This window comes from Scomber japonicus, chromosome 17 (assembly GCF_027409825.1).
Source record: "Scomber japonicus isolate fScoJap1 chromosome 17, fScoJap1.pri, whole genome shotgun sequence".
NCBI classification, from domain to species: domain Eukaryota; kingdom Metazoa; phylum Chordata; class Actinopteri; order Scombriformes; family Scombridae; genus Scomber; species Scomber japonicus.
Window position 1 is genome coordinate 7,217,541 of NC_070594.1, and position 22,650 is coordinate 7,240,190.

A 22,650-nucleotide genomic window follows, 5' to 3' on the forward strand; every position below is an offset into this window, starting at 1 on the left:
TTCCTCTCTTCGCTCTCTTCATCCCTCGCCCCTATTGGACCACCGCCATCGCCATTTCCTCTTTCTCACCCCACCCAGTCCTACTTCATTTCAAATAAATTGGAATAATTGCTGCCAAATATTCAAAGCTCAAAAGACACACAAAAAAAAAAGAGAAGTATTCAGGGCAGCCCTAATTTACAAATAGTTATAAGCTGCTCAGTCATTCCCAGACTGCAGAAATCCTTTCATCACTGTCCCTCTGCTGCAGTTAGCTGACTCATAATGAACAGGTGCTTCACTAACAAGCAGGAGAGGAGCACAGCTGGGCCGTCGCTGCCCTCGACTGCAGCTCCGACTCATTATCTGGGACAATTAATAATGTTATTATGGCCCAAATTACGCTGTTTGTTTAACTGAGCCTGTAATTACTCTCACTAATCGGGGATTTATAACCTGAATGAGCCAAAGGGAATCCTGAGATGTGACTTCATTGCATATGGTGGGAGTCATATCAACAGTTTATCCCAAACAAAAAATGCCATTGGTTGATTGTATGATATAAGCCTGAGAAGTTTTGGTTCTGATGCTTTTTCTTTGTCAGGTCTTAACAAACACCGGTCCGCTTGAAACAGATGTAAATGTTTTGAGTTTTTTCTGTCGTACTCACAAACTCAGTGATGGGGTCTCCGGTCATGGGAGCGTAGGCGATCCTGTACTGCCTCACAGGACCCTCTGCGTGGTCCCAGCCGATGGTGAGGGTGTTGGTGGTGGCATCAAACACACGCATGTTCCTGGGACCGGCACGGGGCACTGCAACCAAAACACACCCGAGATTAACATGAAGAACACAACACTGATGATAGATGGTGAGCTTCTCCATGTTCCAATAACATCTACCTTAAATTACAAGTTCTTTAATCTGGTACCAAGTTTAAAAGTGAAAAGTGAGTTTTTCCTCCAATTGGTCTTGTTTTTAAGGGTTTAAATTACTATTAATTATATTTAATTATAATTAAGGACTAAATAGAACCACCTCAACTCAATTTAACTAATTACTGTTGCAAAGAACATCTGTTATAAGGATCCCCGTTAGCTATACACCTAAACCATAATAAAATAATATAAAACATGTACATATCTCCTCTCCATCTACACTATACACCAAGGGAGGAGTTAGATAAATATGATTAACAGTATATATATTTATGACAACAGATGATTCAATTATTTGTCATGTTTGCAAGACTTTTTTTAAAGGTTCATTCTACCTTTAGTTTTTATGATCTCTGAAGGTAGAGAGTTAAAAATGCATAATACGTAGAACTGTTTTGTCTGATTGTTAAAGGAAGTGTAGATATTATGCACAGTATTAATATATCTAAAACCTGAATATACGTGACAGTTTCTACATGAACCATGAAGCCAGCCTTGAAACTTGTCCAACTGTCAATAAAAATAGTTTCTCATTCATCACCAGTCTTTGGAAAGCTGTTAAAATGATTTGTGTCTTGTGAAAGCTAACAAGCTAATGCTAGCGAGCTAATGCTAACATAATTTCAGCAGATTGGTGTGCATCTTTTTTTGTGGTCAATAAAGTGACTGATTGTAGAGTTTACAGGACTCCAGCAGCAGTGTTAAAGGTAGTTATAGCTAAGTTTGATAGTCAGTATGTCAAACTAATGAGACTTTAATGAGATTTTGACTAGTTTTGACAACTTAACTTGACTGCAAAGTACTGTTGAGCAAAAGCAAACAGAGATAGAAGTTACTTGGATGTAACTCCAATTTTAAAAGGGTGTGCATAGCCTGTCAAAGGATATAAGCACATACTAATAAAAGAAATAGAGCTAACCAGTACAACATTATACTTAGCTAAGGTAAGAAAACAAAGAAAATGCCATTTACTCATTTACAAAGCTCCAGGATGTGAACTACTTATGAAATTCCTAATATTTGGGGAAAGTAGGATTCTCTGTAGTAGCTGTTTGTTTTATGGTCACCAACATATGTAAACCATAGTTTTGAAGCACCACTAAATCATCAAGTGCCACTCATCATGAGCTAGATTAATTGTTTTAAACTACTCGTTAAGACGGACTCTTCTGCAGTGTATACAGCTCGCTCTTGCATTCATGCCTATGACTCCGTGTCCTTCTCGTAGATCTAAACAGCCTCAGCACGAGTCGATGATTTGATTGTATACAGTGTCAACATGTGAGATTGTTGTGTGGTGCTTACGTGTTTTGCCGTTGCCATTCACAGGTGTTCCCTCTCCGTCGGCGTACAGAGGTGCGACGGTGATGGAGTAAGGAGTATCTGGGATCAGGTTGTCCAGGAAGGCATTGTTAATATTTCCTGGAACCAGGACCTTTTTGGAGAAGAAACCAAAGGGTCAAAAAAATATATAGACCTCATTATCATCATCATCATCATCATCATCATCATCCTTTCAGACTATTCAAATGAGCCTCGTCAGGGATTACATAGAGATCTGGCAGTGGTAATGTACATAATGACCTCAGTGCTCATCCCTCATCCAGTTATCTCTCGGCCCTTCTGCTGCCAAGGTTTTACTGAAACACTAACAAAGACCTGGGAGGTTAGACGCCAAACAAATAATTCATTCAGTAAGTGGACTGACTGATAAACAGTTTTCTGCGAGGAAGCGGCTGGAGAGTGCGGAGTCTGTCAGCGGCTCCTAGCAGGTTCTGACACGTAGCGCGACGTGTTTTCTAACAACAAGGATGACTGCAGCCCGTCTCTTGTCACTGGGATTATCACGGCATCTATCCTCCTCTTCTTTTCAGCCGGGGGTTGTGGGCCATAAAAAATCAGGGGTGTTACATCATGGGAAATATATCTGCTGCTTGAACTCGAGTCCCCCCTCATTGAGAGATGTTGTTTTGGTTAAAGCAAATATCTCAAAGAGTTTTGGGCCCAAAGCTTCTGGCACGTCGGACCATGAAATAGGTTCCTCAGTGATGATGTAGTGGTTGAGATCCCTCAACTGGAAGCGCATATACGCCTGCTGGCCTTGGGTCAAATCCCTCCGGTACACTCCACTGCAAGGCCAACGGACTGGCCACTGTCCTTTTAAAACACAATTAATTGCTTCAGATTGGGGGTTAGTCATACAGTCATTTCCTGAAGGCTCTCAAGGGTTAAGATTCAACTCGCTGGTTGAGTTAAAATCTCAATGGGTGGAGCCAAAGAATCCCAGTTTGTTCTGGGTTTATTAATGGAGTTTTGACTGGAGATGCATTCACCGTGTCAAAGAAATGAGTCGTCTTGTTCCTATCATGACAGTGAATTACAGAAAATACAGCGTCATTGGCTATTTCTGAAAATGGAACAAGTTATTTTCAATCCTGTGGCAACAGTTCGAACACAGAACATATTGTGTGCTCGACTTTCCCGAAAATGTAACCTCACAAGTTCCTTTTGCGGACATTAAACTTAATTATGGAGCGAGACAATAATAATATTAAGCTTAATGGTTTGTTCAGACAGAACGTGAAGCACCTCGCGTCATTCGCACCTTGACCGTTGACCCATTCGTGGACCAGATTGATGATTTTGGGATGCTATGTTTAACGTAAATGGGGGTAATGCACAGGTGTCCACATACTTTTGTCCACAGTGTATATTTTATTAACTTTACACTCAAAACACTGAGGTAGAACTCAATAAGATAGTTTACTTTTGTATAGCCTTTTAAACATATCACTAAACTTAATTCCTCTGTTGGTTAATAGACTTAAAGGCGCTTCAGGGTCTAAAACAAAGCCTGCTTGAGCTTAATTACATTAAATGAGTCATAAAGAGTTGGTGAATCTTTGTATTTCTGAGCTCATCTTTGTGTCTCTTCTGTCTTTGCCAAACCAGCTTCCTCTCAGACCAAACAAAATCAAACTTAATGAAAATAAAATACGGCAGAAGTGAAAATAGAGGAAATGGTGACTACATGGGACAATAAACTATACAGCACTGTTAGCATCAAAGCTGATACTTAATCATCAAAACACCCTCATTAGATTACAGCCTTATGGACTCGAAACCTCAACCATAGGAGCTTTCACTGATGTCAGTCACAGATGTGTCTGCCGTGCAGCATTTCCAAACTTCAGTCACCGAGTTCAAACTCTTTGTGAGTAAAAAAAAAAAAAAAAAAGCCCCCTTCTCTCTCTCCCTGTGATCCAGATATTTGCACCGGAGCGTGAAATCAGTGCTGATGGAGAGATACAAAAAGCTGACAAGTCATGATTTCCATATTTTAAGAGCATCACCACAATTACTGCTGTGCAAACATCTGTGCGACATCTACGCGAAAACGAACGCTTAATGAAACAAATATATCGGGGGCGACCAAATGGGACCACCTGTTGTTTCCATGACAGAGTGTCCTGGTGAAAGCAGTGACTGTGCATTGATTTAAGTTTAATTAGATGTGGAGAGAGAGAGAGAGAGAGAGAGAGAGAGAGAGAGAGAGAGAGAGAGAGAGAGAGAGGAGGAGGGGGAGGCGGCGTAAGAGAGATTTAAGATGGAGATTAATAATTTCAACCACAGTCGGTGATGTAATACAATCCACACTCCTTATAAAGACCTACAGTGGAAAATAAAAGTACAGAGGCTGGATAAACTCATAGTCGAGCCTTTGTTATGAAGACCCAAGTCCAGACTAGCATGTCTCAAGTCCAGACCAGAGAGTCTCGGGTCAAGGGTCAAGGGTCAAGGGTTAGGTTTCTCTCTTAATATCTTTGGGTTTTGAGCTTTTGGATCAGACACAACATCTGAAGACATCTGAAACTGTCACCTTGGGGTCTAAGGACATTTTTATAGGCATCAACAACCAATAAGTTAATAATGACAATAATAATTAGTTGCAGCTCTATCTGTCCTTTGTTATGAAGACCCAAGTCTCAAGTCCAGACCAGAGAGTCAAGGGTCAAGGGTCAAGGGTTAGGGTTAGGTTTCTCTCGTTATCGGTTTAATATCTTTGGGTTTTGAGCTTTTGGATCAGACTCAACATCTTAAGACATCTGAAACTGTCACCTTGGGGTCTAAGGAACCAATAAGTTAATAATGCCAATAATAATTAGTTGCAGCTCTATCTGTCCTTTGTTAGACCGGACCTGCTGGTGGAATGAGCTAATTCCCCCCTCTCTTTTTTTCTAATGTAATTTCACTGATTTTAATTGGATTTTCTGGTGCTGCCTCACATCTAGCAATGGGTTGTTTTGTACTGAAATTAATATTTAATTACCTGACCTCACCAGCAGATGTTTATGAGTGTTTAAAGTAAGATAACATTCCAGATGTTGCTGTTTTTTGTCTTTACATTCTGAGCTGTAATCCTTTTTTTCCTCTGTGAGTAGAGACAGTGATCTCAGGGGAGGGAGGAGGGAGGAGGAAGAGGAGGAGGGGGAAACCACCACCACCTCCTCCTCCTCCTCCTCCTCCTCCTCCTCCTCCTCCTCCGTCCCTCGAGGCAAATTCTGCCACTGGTGTGTTTTAACAGCCAGGAGAAAGTTACTCACCGAGCCTGAGGATGTGGCTCCGCTCAGGGAGTTGAAAGTGACTCGGTACTGCTGAACCTGGCCTGTGGCGGGCTCCCAGCGCACGTTCAGGCTGTTGGGGGTTGGGTTGTACACCTGGATGTTCCTGGGTGGTATGCGTGGGACTGTAGGGGGTCACAGAGGTTAAGAGAAAGTGAGGTGAGGAAGGAGGAAGGAGGAGGAGTGTTGACTTTTGTTCACTTAGCAACGCCAAACATCAAAACCAAAGGCTCATTCCAAGTGCATCCCATTTTAGGACCCAGAAAATGACGGCCGACGCTGATGAATTTACAAACACAAGTGATTACATTCCTGAAAATGTCACTGTTAGGAAGTGAAGAGCTAAACAGAGCAGGAGTTGAACGTCATGCCAAGAATTTCAATTGTCAGTTTGGGTTTTTTTTTACATTTTTAGAAAGCTACGGCTCAAATTTTGACACCAAAACTGTTTACCAAATGAGAGAAAAGAGAGAAAATATATCTGTTGCTGTTCATCACTTTTTAACAGTTAGATCTGCTGATTAAAACAAGCTGATTTGAGCTGGAATAACTTGAACTCTTTTGATACCACTGGCTTTTATCAAGAGAAAAAAAAAAGGTTCAACAGAGGATTAAATTGTCTCTGCGATGGGACAAACTGGAGATGGAATACGAATGCTGAGTGCAGCAAAAGCCTCCTGCAGGAAAGTCATTTTATAGTGTCTATGTGGAGAATGTGTAGAGAGAAGTAGCAAAGTTTTGGGTTTATGTAAAAGCCCTTAACTTCCCTTTTAAACCAAACCAGATGTGCATATTCCCTTGGTTCTTGGAGCTTTAGCCCAATAAAAAAAAAACAAAAAAACTAGATGCAGTAGGTAGATGTAGACGGAGCCTCCACTTCGATAAGGACAAAGCCTCCAGAGCAAAAGCAGCAGCTCCCTTATGTTGTATAACCTCATTAAAAACTCATCATATAATACCTTTAAAATAGAGACGACACAGTCTGACAGGATGTTTGCATTTGGTCATCCAAGGACAAAATCACCATCTATCCTTCAGAGAGATTTGGTAATTACTTCTAATCTTATGTTATTAATCATTTTATTGCAGTAAGCGCCACATTTTTCCCTCTTTTTTTTTTTTTTTTTTTTTTGGAAGGAAACGCCGCTTCACTCCAGACAAAATGTGACAAATTCCTCCAGGGACGTAAACAGTAAAACTGGACTGTGTTATTGGTAATAAAAGATGATTAACGTCAGCAGACAGACTCGTATTCATTTATAGAATTACTCACAGAGTGTGTCACTGCTGTGATGGAGAGGTGGTCCAACCTGCCAGCAGACACACTGGTTCACCCCTCGCTTAGCTTAGCCTAGCTTAGCTTAGCTTAGCCACTGCTAAAGTATCCTCATTGACGTAAATTAAGTCATTAAAGCAATAACGCAACTTTTTCCAAACAAATAAATGTCAACGTGTTGCTCTTCACTTTATGAAAGGAGCAGTGATGGACACCATTAGCGAGCTAACAGTTGGTAAAGGATGAAACGGTGTAAATAAAGAATAAAGCTAAGATTTGGCAGAGCTCGACTCAGCTGTGTCAGCAAAATCAGAAATATGAGCAGCCTGAGCTCAGAGGTGTAAGCTGAACTCCTTTGTTGGAATATTAAATAATAGCTTAACATAAGTAGAGGTTATGGCTATCTATCTATCTATCTATCTATCTATCTATCTATCTATCTATCTATCTATCTATCTATCTATCTATCCATCTATCTATCCATCTATCCATCTATCCATCTATCTATCTATCTAGTGGCCAAAGTTTGTTACTTTACATCCACCTGTACTCATTTTTCCAAGTGTCTCAGTCACTAAAACGACTTCCTAACATCCTGTGAGTTTCTCCTTTCTCCTTTTAATAAATTGTCTGAGTCAAGCATAGACTGAAATATGAGGGGAAACATCTCAGCACTGAGCCCGAAACAAAAAAAACCCTAAACACATTTCACAACTGCTACAAGCTCCAAAAATGATGCCGGCAGCCAAACGTTTGCCCCTGTCTGGCTCCCGGTCAAATTTCATCACATCACACCTGGATGACAACACACACAGACACACACACACAGACACACACACACACACACACACACACACACACACACACACACACACACACACACACACACACACACACACACACACACACACACACACACAGGCATCCAAACTAACATAGAGAAACCCAGACGAGAAATAAAATGTTGTGTCTAATGTCTGGAACAGTTTGTGGAATCGCTGGAGAACGTCGTTCCACAGCTCTCCAATTAAAAAAAAAAAAAAAAAAAAAAAACCCAGGATGCATTTCTGCTGACTGAGCATGGCACGCCATCTGGGAGGAAACAAAACCAACGCAAACAACGGGTCGTCGTCAACCCCACACACAAAAACGCCAAACGCCAACCGGCCGCTTGAGCAGCTCTCTAAACATAAAGAATCCAGCCTGAGAAAGCGTTTCTTCTTCATCCAGAGTCTTCAACTCACCAGCAGTAGTTTATTTATTTTTATATTGTCTTTGTTTTATTTTGTGCTATCAATCACTTTGAAAGAAGAAGAAGAAGAAGAAAAGCTTTACTTCTGTTACTACTCCTGCTGAGAGTGCAGAGTTGAGGCTTTCTGTGTGATATAGGGGTTTTGGATAATTCTAGCAGATGACAGTGTTTTTTCCACTGAGGTTTAAAACTCAGATGTTTGTCTATAAAGATGTTTCTGATGTCTAGAAGCGAGAAGACTGGAAAGGAGGAAGGAAGGGAGGAAGGAAGGAAGGGAGTAAGGAAGGAAAGGAGTAAGGAAGGAAAGGAGGAAGGAGGAAAAGAGGAAGGAGGGAGGGAGGGAGTAAGGAGGGAGGGAAGGAAGGAAAGGAGTAAGGACAGGAGAGGAAGAAAGAAAAGATGAAGGGAAGACAGGAGAGGTGGAAGGAAGGAAGGAAGGAAGGAAGGAAGGAAGGAAGGAAGGAAGGAAAGAAGGAAAGAAAGAAAGGAGTAAGGACAGGAATTTAGTAGAGAAGGAAGGGAGGAAGTAAGGAGGGAGGGAAGGAAGGAAGGAAGGAAAGGAGTAAGGACAAGAGAGGAAGGAATTTAGGAGAGAATGAAGGAAGGGAGGAAGGAAGGAAGGAAGGAAAGGAGTAAGGACGAAAAGAGGAAGGAAGGAGGGAGGAGGGGAAGAAGGAAGGAAAAATTTAAGAAAGAGAGAAGAAGGAAGGAACAGTCAAAAGAGACGGGGTCAATTTGACCCGAGAGGAAGACAGGAGGTCTAAAGCTCAGATGTTCCTGACGTGTAGAAGCGAGCAGACTGGTGGTGAGTGACTTTAAAATGCAGGAGACTCACATTAAGGTTGACATTAGGACGATAAATCAACTAAACATTTATGTTGGTGAACCCGGAGGTGCATCAACATGTTGCTGTTATTAACTAGTGTTTATATCAGCCGAGGAATGACTCTCCATGCTCTGCTTCTCTTCACACAGCTCAGAGCTCAGAGCTCGTACTAAAGCAGCTGCTCTCTGGAGAAAAACTGCTATCTTTGACCTTCAACTCAACTGTCCTTCCTTCCTTCCTTCCTTCCTTCCTTCCTTCCTTCCTTCCTTCCTTCCTCTTTTCCTTCCTCCCTCCCCTCTTGTTTCCTCCCTTCCTTCCTTCCTTCCTTCTGTCAGTCCTTCCTTCTTTCCTCCGTCCTTCCTTCCTTCCTTCCTCCCTTCTTTCCTTCGTTCCTCCCTTCCTTCCTTCTGTCTGTCCTACCTTCTTCTCTCCTTTCTTTTCTTCCTTCCTTCCTTCTTTCCTTTCCTCCCTCCCTTTCCTTCCTTCTTCCTCCCTTCCATCCTCCCTCCCTCCTTCCTTTCCTTCCTTCCTCCCTGCTTTCCTTCTTCCTCCCTTCCTTCTTCCTACCTTCCTTCTTCCTCCCTTCCTTCCTTGACTTGAGGACAACAGGAGGGTTAACAAAGAGTTGCATTATGGGTAGTTTTAATGCATATCTACCCTAAAAGAAACGTCGCCATGGAGGATTTAATGAATTCCTAATAAATTTTCCAAACATCTTGAAATGGCCTCGGATCATTTTGTCAATCACTAGCTACGTTCCTGTCAGCGGTCGAGGACTTACGTGTCTTTCCGTCGTCAGACTGGCGCAGACCTTCTCCCTCGGGGTAAACTGGAACCACTGTAACGGTGTAGGGAGTGTCCGACAGCAGGTTCCTCAGGGTGGTGCTGGTGGTGCCGCCTGATACCTGCTCCTGTAAACACACAGAGAAATATCATCAGTACAAACACAACGGGTCGATCATCTGTCCTCCTCCCGGGTCATATCGACCCTGTCTTATTCTTCTTTCCTCCCTTCCTTCCTTCCTTCTGTCTGTACTTCCTCCATCCCCCTTTTTTCCCTCCTTCTTTCCTTCCCTCCTTCCTCCCTCCTTTCCTTCCTTATTCATTCCTCCCTTCCTTCTTTCCTTCCTCCCTCCTTTCCTTCCTTATTCCTTCCTCCCTCCTTCCTTCTCTCTTTCTTTCCTGTGTCCTTCTTTCATACCTTATTCCTTCCTTCTTTCCTTTCCTCCCTCCTTTCCTTCCTTCTTCCTTTCCTCCCTTCCTTTCTTCCTTCCTTCCTCCCTCCTTTCCTTCCTTCTTCCTTCCTCCCTTCCTCCCTCCTTTCCTTCCTTCTTTCCTTTTCTTCCCTTTCCTCCCTTCCTCCCTCCTTTCCTTCCTCTGTCCTTCTTTCCATTCCTCCCTTCTTCCTTCCCTCCTTTCCTTCCTTCCTCCCTCCCTGCCTTCCTCCCTCCTTCCTTCCTTCCTCCCTCCTTTCCTTCCTTCTTCCTTCCTCCCTTTCTCCCTCCTTTCCTCCCTCCTTTCCTTCCTTCTTCCTCCTTTCCTTCCTCCCTCCCTTCCTTCCTTCCTTGACTCGAGGACAACAGGAGGGTTAAACCTTCATAGTTATACACAGAGAAAAACAAATGCCATTAAAGACTTTTTGAATTTGTTTGTTTTGGGTTTTTTTACCATAATAAACAAAAATCTGAAAAGCAGCTGCACTTGTTTAAAACATCAATGAGGGAAATGAATTTAATGAGGCTGCATCATTCTGACTCATATGATTTTGCATGGTAATTATTTATTTTAACATTTTCTGCTCATTATGATAGCTGTGATTGTGTTATGTGATCCAGTCATGTTTATTTCTTGTGTATTGAGCTCCAATTGCAAACAATCACTTTTTATTATTTTTTGCCCTGAGCGAGACCCTGTGAGGTCAAAATGAAGGTTTTAAGCGATATGCCTGACTTAATAAAGGCTTTTAATATAACTCAGGACATGATTTATGATGTCAAATGGCACGATGGTTATATAAATGCATCATGTGTTGAATAAAAGCTCATATTGTTCTCTTTATTCTGACATGTAAGATAAAATAAAACACATATTTTTGGATATTAAGCTCAATAGGCCCTTAAATGTAACTATACCTCATTTATTAGTTAACACCTGTTCTACTCCTTTCCTTCCTCCCTCCCTCCTTCCTTGTTTCCTCTCTCCATCCTTCCTTCCTCCTTTCCTTCCTTCCTCCCTTTCTTCTTTCCTCCGTCCTTCCTTCCTCCCTCCCTCCTTTCCTTCCTTCCTCCCTTCCTTATTTCCTTTCTTTCCTTATTTCTTCCTCCCTTCCTTCCTTCCTTCAGTCTGTCCTTCCTTCCTCCCTTCCTTCTTTCCTTTCCTTCCTTCCTTCCTTCCTTCTTCCTTCCCTCCTTTCCTTCCTTCTTCCTCCCTCCCTCCTGTCCTTCCTTCTTCCTCCCTTCCTTTCTCCTTTCCGTCCTTCCTTCTTCAATCCTTCCTTCTTCCTCCCTCCCTCCTTTCCTTCCTTCTTCCATCCTTCCTTCTTCCTCTCTTCCTTCCAGTTCTACTACTGTGTCAAAACTAACCCAAGGAGAACAGAAGGGGTTAAAAAGTAGAGTTGGGGTTGTTGTGAGAAATGTGGAAATCATTTTAAATGAAATGATCTGATGGGAAAAGTTATCTTGGATTGATTTTATACACCTGCATTCATGTGTTATGGTCCATAAAAAGAATTACAGATACTCCAACTAGACACTTTAGATACTCTTCTTTATATGAACTCTGTGATGACTTGTGTATTTCATTTCGAGGTCTTCTGTTTTATGATCTTTTATGATTTAATCTGTTTTTTTATTGCCTTTGTTTTTAATGTTTGCATGTTTTTATGGTCTTTTCCAGTTTTATTCTAGTGAAGCACTTTAAGTCTGTGAAAGGTCTATACTATATAAATTTATCATTATTAAAAAATAAGTAGTAACAGTCAATCTGAAGTCTCACCATGTCCTCGGCGCCGCCGGATGCAGGCACGTAGAAGATGCGGTACTGGCGGACGTTGCCCTCCGCCGGCTCCCAGCGCACCTTGAGGGAGCTGGTGGTGGGATCGGTGACCTGCAGGTTCTTGACTCCACCCAGCATCTCTGTCAACGCAAACGAGGGGGGGGGGCAGGGGGGCGGCATTACACAATTGTCAATTTCCTGCTAAGAGTTACGGCCCGAGTCGGGGGTCACAAAGCTACAAATGATTGACGGTAAGGTTTGTTGAGACCTTGTCGGAGCACCAGATGTTGAGGTAAGTGCCTCAGGGTGGTTCAGTGGGTCTGTTGTAAAGTGTCAATCACAGGAAAAAATGACATCTGCTGACTTTTAAATCCTTTTCTTTGGTTATCTAAACTTTCTACTTCCTGCCATGACACCAGATTATCTTGTTAGTGCTTTGCTTTGTTTCTAAACACACAGATGTATCATATTTATAACAGTATTTATCAATATTATAATCTCACCTCCCACTAACAACTTATTTAGTCTTAACCCTCCTGTTGTCCTCAGGTCAAGGAAGAAAGGACGGAAGGAAGGAAGGAAAGAAGGAAGGGAAGAGGGAGGGAAGGAAGGAAAGAAGGAAAGAAAGGAGTAAGGAGGGAGGGATGGAGGAAAAGAGGAAGGAAGGAAAGGGATGAAGAAAAAGGAGGAGGTGAGGAAGGAGAGAAGGAGGGAGAGATGGAGGAAAAGAGGAAGGAAGGAAGGAGAGAAGGAAGGGATGAAGGAAAGGAGGAAGTGAGGAAGGAGGGAAGAAGGAAGGAAGGAAGGAAGGAAGGAAGGAAGGAAGGAAGGAAGGGAGGAAGGGAGTAAAGAGGGAGGGATGGAGGAAAAGAGGAAGGAAGGAAGGAGAGAAGGAAGGAAGGAGAGAAGGAAGGAAGGGAGTAAGGAGGGAGGGATGGAGGAAAAGAGGAAGGAAGGAAGGAGAGAAGGAAGGGATGAAGAAAAAGGAGGAGGTGAGGAAGCAAGGGAGGAAGGAGGGTGGCAGGGAGGGAGGGAGGGAAGGAAGGGATGAAGGAAAGGAGGAGGTGAGGAAGGAAGGAAAGAAAGAAGGGATGAAGGAAAGAAGGAACAGTCAAAATAGATGGGGTCAATTTGACCCGGGAGGACGACAGGAGGGTTAAATCTTATTTTCGTCACGCAGCAAATGTCAGAATCTTCAAACTGTATTTTCCAGCTGCTAAACTTTGGCCGAACTCACTCGTCTTGCCGTTCTCGGACACGTGTTTCCCTTCGGCGTCGGGGTAAACAGGCACCAACGTCACTTTGTACTCGGTGTCCGGCTTCAGATCTCTAAGCATGGTGTTTGTCGTCATCCCCGATACCTGAGTCTGTGAAGAACAAACACACCAGATAAAAATGTCAGCAGGAGGAATCTCAACCATGTAAACACCAGTTTTCTACTCTCAGCTCGTCCACGGTTGGTATTTATTTATTCATCATCTCTTCACTGTAGCTACATCATGTTCCCACTGAGTCAAATATTCAATCTCAAGACTCAATGTTTTTATACTTTATACACATTTGACATATTTGGTATGTCTGGAAGTTTTTGGCATCTCCGCTAGCATGTCATAAGATTTGAGCAACACATCTGAAATCTCTTCTCTTTATTTTTTGGGATCGCTCCATCTCGACCAAATTGAATCTTCTTCTTCTTCTCCACTTGTTTTTGTTTGAAAAGAACAAGTCTGGAAGGAAGGAAGTGAGGAGGGAGGGAGGAAGGAGGGAAGGAAAAAGAGGGAGGAAGGAAGGAAGGGAGGAAAGGAAAGAAGGAAGGAAAGGAGGGAGGAAGGAAGGAGGGAAGGAAGGAAAGGAGGGAGGAAGGGAAGAAGGGAAAGGAAAAGAAAGAAGGAAGGAAAGGAGGGAGGAAGGAGGGAGGGAGGAAGGAAGGAAGGAAGGAAGGAAGGGAGGAAAGGAAAGGAAAGAAGGAAGGAAAGGAGGGAAGGAAGGAAGAAGGGAGGAAAGGAAAGAAAGAAGGAGGAAAGGTAGGAAAGAAGGACAGAGGAAAGAAAGAGAGAAGAAGGGATTTTTTGGGATTGCTCCATCTCGACCAAATTGAATCTTCTTCTTCTCCTCCACTTGTTTTTGTTTGAAAAGAACAAGTCTGGTGGTGATATTTATTTTATTTTATTTTAACAAACTTAATGTGGAATAACACCAACCTGATCCTTTAAGTGCCTCTCTGAGGGTTTAAAGCAGGTATTATTTAATGTATTTGAATATCAGCTCTGAGATTCAAGCATTATAACCATCAGGCAAAACTCAAAACTGCTTCTCTACTCTTCTCTGCTTCAGCTCGGTTTAATTCATTTCGTTCTTGACCTTGGAAGCCGTTCTGGAGCTTTCAATCGTATCTCACTGTCTTCGTCAGCACTTTTCCTGGCATATAAAGACTCTCCATAAAAACCATGTGATGTTAGAGATGGATCCAGAGCTACTGTAAATAAACCTTGTGGTGAGCTTGTTTTGTCAACTAGTTTAATCCAGTTTACTTGGATCACCGTTGGCTCCTGTCATAGCGCCTTGCTAATCGTCCTAAAAGCCCACAAAAACTTAACCACAATCAACATCTGAGACATTTAAAAAAAAAACAAATAAATTGGAGACAATATAAGTATGGAGAAACTTGGATATCTTTCTTTTTTTTGCTCGAGAAAACTAGTCAGAAAAAAAAGAAGTTTCATCATCATCCCACATAAAAACCCACCATGCTCTCAGGTCCTCCGTTGACAGGGACGTAGATGACTTTGTACTGCCTGACGTCGCCCTCGGCCGGCTCCCAGCGAACCCTGAGGGAGTTGGTGGTGGGGTCGGTCACCTGGAGGTTCTTCACTCCGCCCAGAGGCTCTGAAAGAGACGAGAGAGAGACATCACAGTCTGGAACAAGTAACTCTGCTTCATAGGATCAGGCTTGAGTTCACCTCATCAAGGTAGTCCAGGAGGGAGGAAAGAAGGAAGGAATGAGGAAGGAAGGACGGACGGAAGGAAGGAAGGAGGGAAGGAGGGAAGGAAGGAAGAAGAGAAGGAAGGAAGGAAAGGAGTAAGGAGGGAGGGATGTAAGAAAAGAGGAAGGAAGGGAGAAGAGAAGGAAGGGATGGAGGAAAGGAGGAGGTGAGGAAGGAAGGAAGTAAGTAAGGAAGGAAGGAAGGAGGGAGGGATGGAGGAAAAGAGGAAGGGAGGAAGGAGAGAAGGAAGTGATGAAGGAAAGGAGGAGGTGAGGAAGTAATGAAGGAAGGAAAGAAAGAAGGAAGGACGAAAGGGAGTAAGGAGGGAGGGATGGAGGAAAAGAGGAAGGGAGGAAGGAGAGAAGGAAGGGATGAAGGAAAGGAGGAGGTGAGGAAGGAAGGAAGGAAGGAAATAAGGAGGGAGGGATGGAGGAAAAGAGGAAGAAAGGAAAAGAGGAAGGAAGGAAGGAGAGAAGGAAGGGATGAAGGAAAGGAGGAGGTGAAGGAGGAAGGAAGTAAGTAAGGAAGGAAGTAAGGAGGGAGGGATGTAAGAAAAGAGGAAGGAAGGAAGAAGAGAAGGAAGGGATGGAGGAAAGGAGGAGGTGAGGAAGGAAGGAAGTAAGTTAGGAAGGAAGTAAGGAGGGAGGGATGGAGGAAAAGAGGAAGGAAGGAAGGAGAGAAGGAAGTGATGAAGGAAATGAGGAGGTGAGGAAGGAAGGAAGGAAGGAAGGAAGGAAGGAAGTGAGGCGGCTCTGAAAGAAACGAGAGACATCAGAGTCTGGAACAAGTAACTCTGCTTCACAGGACCAGGCGAGATCGAGTTCGCCTCATCAAGGTAGTCCAGATGTCTCAGAGTCGGAGAGGTTGTCAATCAGAGAGGATCGTCTTTCCCTTTCCTGCGTCTGTCTAAACTTTCTGTGGTATTTGCAGACACAGACGTCTCTATTAAAACGCCTCTGAGGGGGAAAACAGGTTTGAATAACTGCTGCAAATAATCCTTCGCATTTGTTTTATCCTGCAGGGTGCACCAGATGGGTGGCTTTACCACATCAGGAGGGTCCAGATGTATCAGAGGAGGGGTGGGGGAGGGGGGGGGGGGTGTATGGGAGGGGGGGCAGGGGGGTTGCCTAAACTTTCTGGCATTCATTATGTTCTTTTGTGAGCCACAAACATCCATAAAAACAAGCTCTTATACTCTTGTTCTCAACCTCAAGGATCTTTATCTTTATCTTTAACCCTCCTGTTGTCCTCAAGTCAAGGAAGGAAGGAAGGAAGGGAGGGAGGGGGGAAAGGAAAGGAAAGGAAAGAAGGAAGCAAAGGAGGGAGAAAGGGAGGGAGGAAGGGAGGAAGGAAAGGAAAAGAAAGATTGAAGGAAAGGAGGGAGGAAAGGAAAGGAAAGAAGGAAGGAAGAAAGGTAGGAAAGAAGTACAGAGGAAAGAAAGAGAGAAGGAGGGAGGGAGGAAAGAAGGAAGGGAGGAAGGAATAAGGAAGGAAAGGAGAGAAGGAAGGAAAGGAGAGAGGAAGGAAGGAAGGGAGGAAAGGAAAGAAGGAAGAAGGAAGGAAAGGAGGGAGGGAGGAAGGAGGGAAGGAAGGGAGGAAAGGAAAGAAGGAAGAAGGGAGGAAAGAAGGAAGAAGGAAGGAAAGGAGGAAGGAAGGAGGGAAGGAAGGGAGGAAAGGAAAGAAGGAAGGAAAAGAGGGAGGAAGGAGGGAAAGAAAGGCGGATGGAGGAAGTACAGATGGAAGGAAGGAAGGGAGGAAAGAAGAATAAGACGTGTCAATTTGACCCGGGAGGACGACACAAGGGTTAAAGTGTTTTTTGGATTTCCGCCCATTAAACAATAAACTGAGTCTACGTTACATTCCACGCAGACTCTCAGATGGTTTCAGTTCATTTCAGCACTCTGTTAAAAAATCCACTTTTTTGCCAAGTTCTGTTACTGTACTGTAGTTTGGTTTCTGTAGCTGTTTCGTGTGGAGACCATTTTTTAAAACCCGTGTCGCAACAACCACCACGAGTCAGCTGCTGGAAAACATTTATATGGACCCAGTTCTGCTGCTATGAACACATCACTCAAGTTGTCTTTGAATTTAAAAGATTTTTGGGTCACATCGCAGCACGTACCAACTGACTATTAACCCTTTATTAGGCAAATAATTATATTTGGTAACTTCTGTAAATATCCCAAAATATCTTTCCTTCCTTCTTTCCTTCCTTCCTTTCCTTCCTCCCTGCCTTCTTTCTTCCCTTCCTCTTTTCCTTTCTCCCTCCCTCGTTCCTTATTTCCTCCGTCCTTCCTTCCTTTCCTTCCTTCCATCTGTCCTTCCTCCCTCCCTCCTTCTTTCCTCCCTTCCTTCCTTCCTTTCCTCCCTTCCATCTGTCCTTCCTCCCTCCCTCCTTCTCTCCTCCCTTCCTTCTTTCTTTCCTCCATCCCCCTTTCTTCTTCCTTCCTTCCTTCTTTCTTCCCTTCCTCCCTCCCTCCTTCTCTCTTTCTTTCCTCCCCCCTACTTTCCTTCCTTTCTTCTTTCCTCCCTCCTTCCTTCCTTTCCTTCCTTCCTCCCTTCCTTCATCCCTTCCTTCCTCCCTTCCTTTCAATGAGTGTCCTATAAAGGGTTAAATCATTACTTCATCATAATAGGGAAGTAATTTGAGGGTCTTTAATGGCCTAAAAACTTGTAAAAATTGGTGTTAAAGGACTTTTAAAATGGTATTTTACTGGGTTTGTGAAAATGTCTGGTATCTTTGCTAAAAATAAGTATTTAATCCTTCCTTCAGGGTGGAGTTTAAACACTTTAACAGAGGTTTAAAGAAAGAACGTTGCCAATCAGAGAAAAATGTACTTTGTTGACTCTCTGATACATCTCTGTCTGGATCCTATCTGCTCAACTTTCATCCGACACAAACAATCCAACACAAACCATGAAGGGGTATTTTCAGATTTGATTATTTGAATCTCACACACACACACACACACCAGTCCAGGAAAGAAGGAAGGAAGGGAGGGAGAGAGGGAGGGAGGAAAGAAGGAAGGAATGAGGAAGGAAGGACAGACAGAAGGAAGGAAGGAGGGAAAAAGGGAGGAAGGAGGGAAGGAAGGAAGGAAGGGAGGCAAGGAGGGAGGAAATAAGGAAGGAATGAGGAAGGAAGGACGGACAGAAGGAAGGAAGGAGGGAGGAAAGAAGGAAGGAAGGAAGGAAGGAAGGAAGGAAGGGAGTAGGGAGGGATGGAGGAAAAGAGGAAGGAAGGAAGGGAGTAGGGAGGGATGGAGGAAAAGAGGAAGGAAGGAAGGAGAGAAGGAAGGGATGAAGGAAAGGAGGAGGGGAGGAAAGAAGGACGGAATGAGGAAGGAAGGACGGACGGAAGGAAGGAAGGAGGGAAGGAGGGAGGAAGGACGGAAGGAGGGAAGGAGGAAGGAAGGAAGGAAGGGAGTAAGGAGGGAGGGATGGAGGAAATGAGGAAGGAAAGAGAGAAGGAAGGGATGAAGGAAAGGAGGAGGTGAGGAAGGAAGGAAGGAAGGAAGGAGGGATGGAGGAAAAGAGGAAGGAAGGAAGGAAGGAAGGAAGGAAGGAGAGAACTCTCTCACACACACACACACACACACACACACACAGGGCTTCAGGAATGTGAGCTGAATGATTCACTCACTTGTCTTTCCGTTCTCGCTCTGCGGTATGCCCTCCGTGTCCGGGTAGACGGGAACAACGGTCACATTGTAGACGGTGTTGGGGTCCAGGTTCCTCAGGATGGTGCTGGTCGTACCTCCGGATAACTCCTCCTGTTTCCACAAAAAAAAAAAAAAACCTGTGTCAGCACCGTAAAACAGCTTGATCTGATTATGAGAGTTGAATTGAAGCTTTAAGAGGCTGCTGACAGCTTGTAAGAACCAGGCTGTCTGGGATTAAACCTCCTGTTGTCCTCAAGTCAAGGAAGGAAGGAAGGAAGGGAGGAAGGAAGGAGGGAGGGATGGAGGAAAGGAGGGAGGAAGGGAGGAAAGGAAAGGAAAGGAAAGAAGGAAAGGAGGGAGGAAGGGAGGAAGGGAAAGGAAAAGAAAGAAGGAAGGAAAGAAGGAAGGAAAGGAGAATAGGACAGGGTCAATTTGACCCAGGGGGACGACACAAGGGTTAAACCTCAAATCAAAAAAGTCTGAGACAGGTTGGGGTTGGGGTCGGGGTCGCTACCATTCGTTCTTCTCCATCTGGCTGAGCTACGTAGAAGAGCTTGTAGGTTCGGACGTTGCCCACAGCTGGTTCCCAACGGACTGTCAGAGAGCTGATGGTCGGGTCGGTCACCTGCAGGTTCTTCACTCCACCCAAAGGATCTGAGAGAGAAGAGCAGTTAGAGTTAGAGCAGGCAGGATCAGTCAGGGGTGTCAAACTCATTTTAGTTCAAGGGCCACATACAGACCAATTTGATCTCATGTGGGCCGGATCATTAAAGAGATGGAAGGGAGGAAGGAAACAAGGATGGAAAGAAGAGATAAAGTGATAGGAAGGAAAGACAAAAGGAAGGAAGGATGGAAGGGAGGAAGGGAGGAAGGAAGGATGGAAGGAAGGAAAAGGGATTAGGAAGGAGGGAATGAAGGAAAGACAAAAGGAAGAAAGGAAAAGAAGACAAGAAAGGAAGAAAGCAAGGAAGGAAGGAAAGGAAGGAAAGGAAGAAAGGAAAAGAAGATGAAGGAAAGATGGAAGAAAGGAAGGTAGGATGGAAGGAAACAAAGAAGGAAAGAAGACAAGAAAGCAAAGAAGCAAGGAAGGAAGGAAGGAAAGGAAGAAAGGAAAAGAAAATGAAGGGAAGATAGAAGGAAGGAAGGTAGGATGGAAGGAAACAAAGAAGGAAAGAAGTAAGAAAGGGAGGAAGGAAAGAAGGAAGGACAGATGACAGGAGGGTAGGAAGGGAAGTGGGCCGGATTGGACGCCTTGGCGGGCCGGTTCTGGCCCACGGGCCGCATGTTTGACATCCCTGGTTTATATCATTCCTTTGCGCTGCAGAGGACACACACTTGAATTTATTTAGACTCAATCAGCACACACACACACACACACACACACACACGAGAGCATCAAATGGATTCATCATAGTCTGCAGCTAACGAGGTATTTCCTCCTGTTTAAAATGCAGTGGCTAAGTATCCTCACCTTTTATCCTTCTTGTTTGTAATTTATTTTAAACTGTTTTATATTTTATCTTAACTTATTGTTCTTCTTATTTAAAATTAAAGACTCATATTGTATTAATTTTGATATATTACATGTTTCTTGGTGTCTTAGTTAGTCTTCAACTCATCCAATACATCTGTCAGTCGCTTGTAAAGCACTTTAAATTGACTTGTATGAAAGATGCTATTTAAATAAAGTTTGATTGAAAACATAAGTAATAAACACACATGCTTTACAATATGTTTTCTAAAAGTACTTACCAGCTAATTTATATATATATATATATTACTATTACATATTTAGAGACAGATCATCTTGTGAAGTTTAGCTTTACACCAAAGGAATCCTAAAAGACTGTCTCTCAAACTCAGACATATTTCATTTGGGCAAACATGACGAATCTACATGATCAGATTATTAAGGGTAATAATTCCTGTTAAAGTACTTATTTCACTTCTTCATTATTTAGGACAATCTCATTAGAAATTAAAGAGTCACCTTATTTAAATTTTTATATATTACATGTATCTTGGGAGTGTGTTAAGTCTTCAAAGGATCCAGCACTTTAAATTGTATTTGACTTGTACGAAAGATGCTATTTAAATAAAGTTTGATTGAATGATTGAAAACATAAGTAATAAACACACATGCTTTACAATATGTTTCCTAAGAGTACTTACCAGCTAATTTATATATATATATCACTTTAACTTTGCCTTTCCTCAAAATGTTGATATGTGAACTCAGACATATTTGATTTGGGCAAACATGACGAATCTACATTATCAGATTAATAAGGGTGGTAAATCCTGTTAAAGTACGTATTTCACTTCTTCATTATTTAGGACAATCTTATTTGAAATTAAAGAGTCACCTTATTTTAATTTTGATATATTGGGAGTGTGTTTAGCCTTCAAAGCATCCAGTACTTTAAACTGCATTTGACTTGTATGAAAGATGCTATTTAAATAAAGTTTGATTGATTGATTGAATGCACATTAATAAAGGTGGTAATTCCTGTTAAAGTATTTATTTCACTTCATTATTATTTAGAACAATGAATCAAATGTCTGGATTGTTACGCTAAAATGTTGCCTGAGAGTTTTTGGAGCCACGTAGAAAACATATTTATATCTAGCGTATGTGTTTTGATGAAGTCTTCAAGTCTGCATGCGATCAATATTTTAAAACTCTGAAAACAGACTTGTGTTTTTTTATGATATACATTTTTATATTTCAGTCTGGATATTTTTCTTTTTAGCGATGTTTTAATATATCATAGTGGCCTGTCATTTTTTTTTTTTTCCTTCTGGCTCTGCTTAGCTCTCGAGGGCCCGACCATATGCTCGAGGTTACAAATCAGAACTCTGAACTCACTTGTCTTTCCGTTTGCGGACTGAGATTTGCCCTCCATCTCGTGGTAGACGGGCACCACGGTAACGGTGTACTCCGTGTCCGGGTCCAGGTTCTTCAGGACGGTGGAGGTGGTAGTTCCAGACACCTGGTCCTGGTCGAAGGAAAAAAAAGGAGAAACAACTTTGAACCGGGTGAACTCTAGGATTTGGAGTACTCCGAGAAAAGAAATACCCCCCCCTCACAAAAAAAAAGAAAAAAAAGAAGTTTGGCACACAAAGAAAAACTCTCAGACTGAACAATGTCACAACTTAATGTGCTGCAAGCCGAGTTTTCTTGGATGCAGCCTCAGTTCTAGTTGCTGTCTTTGTGCAGCTCAGCAACAGGAACAGTAGAGACTCAGAGATAAAGATGGATTAAAGCCGAAAGCTGCCACTTCAGAGACCATCGGCGGACGGGTCTGGGCCTTCGAGCAAAGCACCAAACTGGCAGCGAGGAGAAGTGTTTGCCTCCTTCAGGCTTCTGCTGCAATAAACTACTCCTTTGTCTTTTTAATCTAATACTAAATCCTTCAAATCTGCCAGTAGGCTGAGATAATTTAAATTGTTTCCAAATCAAATAACCTTATTTCACGACATTTCTTGAACAAAGTGGCATAATTTGGAGGGTAATGAAATGGACCCCCTCGAGATATTGTCACTGCTTTAGAGATAACAGCTGAGGCCGCTTTTGAAATAAGTTCAACCCGTCTCACATCATCGTCAAATGTTTTCCATTAGTTGTAAGAAAATGTAGATATTAAAAAGGCAACAACATTATCCAGTGTTCCTCTTTTAGATAACTTGATATTGCAAATTTTCCAAGACAAGAAAAGAAAGTTCTTGCATGAAAACTGTCTTGGAAACGAGTGTAATCATCTCACGCCACTGGCATTTTTCCACTTTTGAGCCAAAACTCAGGATAAGCTCATTGCTCACACGGCACACATCACCTCCTCTTACTTTCAAAAAAAAAAAACGACTTTCTCTGTGGTGCAGTCACGGGCCCTGCAAGATACACAACTTCCCTATCAGGCAATTTTGGTCTGTGCAGATTCATTTTAATACCATCAAACCAACAAGCCCGAGGAGGAAGAAGCAAACTCTCCATCTAAGGTCCAATCAGACGACACACGAGTACAGTGTGACCATAAACAGCCTGACAGTTTCTCAGCAACAGTAAACAATTCAGGAGCAAATGCAACACTGAAAAGGCACAGAGTCCGTTCCTCTCTT

General features: G+C 42.9%; 1 protein-coding gene across 1 annotated transcript in view; it reads right to left on the bottom strand.

The window, feature by feature from the left end:
- col12a1b (collagen, type XII, alpha 1b) overlaps positions 1–22,650 on the bottom strand; it is a 214,510-nt gene that overhangs the window by 73,281 nt on the left and 118,579 nt on the right. The window contains exons 33-37 of the mRNA XM_053337464.1: positions 11,886–11,966; positions 9,673–9,802; positions 5,520–5,662; positions 2,221–2,350; positions 650–792 (exon numbers count right to left, since the gene is read on the bottom strand). Coding sequence (XP_053193439.1) covers positions 650–792; positions 2,221–2,350; positions 5,520–5,662; positions 9,673–9,802; positions 11,886–11,966 — 627 coding nt within the window. The remainder of the gene's footprint in view (positions 1–649; positions 793–2,220; positions 2,351–5,519; positions 5,663–9,672; positions 9,803–11,885; positions 11,967–22,650) is intronic.